This window comes from Rhinichthys klamathensis, unplaced genomic scaffold, assembly GCF_029890125.1.
Source record: "Rhinichthys klamathensis goyatoka isolate OS25496 unplaced genomic scaffold, OSU_Roscu_1.1 h1tg000318l_1, whole genome shotgun sequence".
Classification (NCBI taxonomy): domain Eukaryota; kingdom Metazoa; phylum Chordata; class Actinopteri; order Cypriniformes; family Leuciscidae; genus Rhinichthys; species Rhinichthys klamathensis.
In genome coordinates this window covers 2,040,001-2,043,136 of record NW_026606834.1, presented here as the reverse complement: position 1 = coordinate 2,043,136, position 3,136 = coordinate 2,040,001, and the positions used below count along the sequence as shown (strand labels likewise).

General features: G+C 31.4%; 1 protein-coding gene across 1 annotated transcript in view; it reads right to left on the bottom strand.

The window, feature by feature from the left end:
- Positions 1 to 50: 50 nt before the first annotated feature.
- xrcc5 (X-ray repair complementing defective repair in Chinese hamster cells 5) overlaps positions 51 to 3,136 on the bottom strand; it is a gene marked incomplete at its 3' end in the record, with an annotated part of 12,671 nt that continues 9,585 nt past the window's right edge. Inside the window, exons 9-11 of the mRNA XM_056271388.1 lie at positions 2,975 to 3,087; positions 2,081 to 2,143; positions 51 to 188 (exon numbers count right to left, since the gene is read on the bottom strand). Of these exons, the coding sequence (XP_056127363.1) occupies positions 51 to 188; positions 2,081 to 2,143; positions 2,975 to 3,087 (314 nt within the window). The remainder of the gene's footprint in view (positions 189 to 2,080; positions 2,144 to 2,974; positions 3,088 to 3,136) is intronic.

Sequence of the window (3,136 nt, the reverse complement as noted above, 5' to 3'; positions counted from 1 at the left end):
TGAAGATTAAACATTTAAAGTGTGTTTTCTGCTCGATATGATCCACATACTTCATATTTCTCCTTGATGCAGGGAAAGGCGGCGCCCACTTGAGGATTGCTGCGGCGATCGTAAGCATAACGCACAATCGCTGCCATCTTTAGACCGTCAAGGGCATGAATCAGAGCGGACAGAGCCACTGCCGCATGCTGCACACACACAATAAAACACACGCACAAAAGATAATATGCAGTTAACTCAAAAGTCTCAGACGGCTATAGTTCAAATGCTTCTATTCTATTAAAATGCTTTTATTTACACAATCATTCAAAAGTTTGGGGTCAGTTCAATTTGTGGTTTTCTTTGGTAACACTTGTCACCGGCCCACCGGTGGGCCCAAATCCATTACATTTTTAAAACAGTAATATCCTATACTAAACCTAAACTAATCTTGACAAACTATAGATCATTTGAAAGCTTACAATCTCTAGTTTCCATATTTGGTGATTGATTTTATGAATTGAAAATGAATTACAGAGGAGCCATAATTTATCAATTTTCAACAAGAATATTTTCATACTCCTAAGGCGTGTTCAGACCTTTATTTTGAAATAGCGATGAACATGAAAAATCATGAAAGAAGGGTAGAAACCTCAGTTTGTTTTCATGCCAAGAGTTCAAAAGATAGCATCCATTCAATTATTTTAGAAAAAAAGGTCTGAATTCTTTTTAAATATAAAGAAAAAAATTATAGATTCATCATTTGTGATGTGGCAGCGAGCTATAACGCACACACTTGTTCTTTTTGTGTTTCTTAGAGGTTGAATTCATATCAAAATCTGCCAAACTTCTCATATTACTTCTGAATAGGATGTCTACTTCATAAATTGTATGAAAATTGTGGAAATAATGGTTCATATCACTCAAAACACATATGGAAATGGAGGAGCCCTTATATGAGTCTGGTTGTGGCCTAGTGGAAGCGTTCGGTACTGCGCCCAAACAAAATCTCACTGAAAGCTCATTTTTTGAGATATCAACCTAAAATTTGAAACACAACTTGTTCAGATTTTTTACTTTGATTTTTTTTTTTTTTGCAGTTTTAGAGTCGCCCAGGTTTTGAAAATATATATTTTCTATAAAATATGAATAATTAAATTTTTTACATTGAACATTTTCATAAACTCAAACTTCTAAAACTTTTTTTCTGTTTCACTTTCTTAATTTATTTCACCTCTACAAAAATCTGCCAAATGTCTTCTTTAAAACGAGACCAATCTTACGTCTATATTCCAAAGCATTCTTGAATTACAACCATTTAAGTTTGAAATGTGCATTTTCATGTATATTCAAAAAAAAGGGGGGTGACACTTAAAGGGTTAAAGCCTTTATATATAATGCATTATAAAAGTATTTTTAATGCATTAATTATGCACCTTATAATGCATTGTGATATCTCATAAATAATTGTAACCACAGTTATAACACACCTTTAGAAAGTATAATGCATTAAAACACGACAAACACTTTCAGATGTAACAAGGAATCTGTGAATAATATAATGCATTATAACGTACATTATGAATATCTTTATAATGCATTATACATAAACGCTTTTAAGTGTTACCGTTCCTTTATATAAATTATTCATTTTATTCAGCAAGGATGCATTAAATTGATCAAAAGTGACAGTTAAAGACATTTATAATGTTGCAAAAGATTTCTATTTCAAATAAACGCAGTTCTTTTGAACTTTCTATTAATCAAAGAATCCTGAAATAAAGCGTTATGGTTTCCCGTATAAAATATTAAACAGCACAACTGTTCAACACTGATAATAATAATAATAAATGCAATGGTTCCTATAAATAGTGCCAAATCTGACATTTTTCCTTAATTTTATATTCTTTTTCTTTTTTTTAAAACCCCAAAACTTTGTTAATGTCCAGTTTGAAATAAAAATTATTTTATATGTGTCCTCAAACTTTTGGTCACCACCGCCGTATGCATTCAAACATCACAGTTACTGACAATTATTAAACTAATTATTCAAATTAAGCAAATAATATCACAGTGAACACAAAAGCTTTGTAAAACTCACCTCATCATCTCTGGGAGCAAAAACTTTGACAACTTGGCTTCCCATAAACTGATGACGACGAATCTGCATCAAACAAACAAACAACTGTCATTCTACATTATAAAGGGAACAAACAAGGCAGTTCAAAGTGTTTACATTTACACAAATATCAACATTTTAAAATTATTGGATTTAAAAAAATAATAATTATTGACAAATATCAACATTTTAAAATTATTCGATTTTTGAGAATGTGCTAACATAATCGATGTGCTGGACCGCCATAAATAACCAATTTGTAATCAGTAACTTTCTATTATGTCATCACTACAAAAAATGCTTTTCTTACTTAGTATTTTTGTCTTGTTTCCAGTCCAAATATCAAAAATTTCTTAAATCAAGATGCATTTACTAAAGTTGTAAAATGACATAAGATATTAAGTCTTGTTTTCTGGGGAAATTAATCAAAATTAAGTGAGTTTTTGCTTAAAACAAGCAAAATGATCTGCCAATGGGGTCAGAAAAATAATCTTGTTTCTGTTTGAATTATGATTATTTTTCTGAGCCCATTGGCAGAAAATTTTACTTTTTTTAAGCATCAACTCACTTAATTTGAATGAATTCCCCCGGAAAACATGATATAATATCTTATGGCATTTTACACATATAGTAAACGCATCTTGATTGAAGAATTTTTAGATATTTGGAGTAAGAAAAGCATTTTTTTTGCAGTGCTGTCAGGGTTCTTACACTGATTTCAAGTTGTAGCAAAGCTATTTTATAAACATTGCACTATTTTAGAGCTGAGCACAACAAGAACGTATAATCACTATAGAAAGTGCAATTTGTAAAACTCCTATTATTTCAGGTTTTAACTGGTTTGAAAAGAGCGCCACCTGCTGGACAGCATCTTACCGCCTCCTGTTTAGTGAAGCCAAGCACAGCAAAACACTTCCCATCATGCTTATATTTCATCTGCTCCTCGTCCACCTTTGAAAACGGAACGATGTCACTTCCATAACGGAAACCTATAGGAAACAGAGAGCATAAACATTAAAAATATTTCACATTTATTTA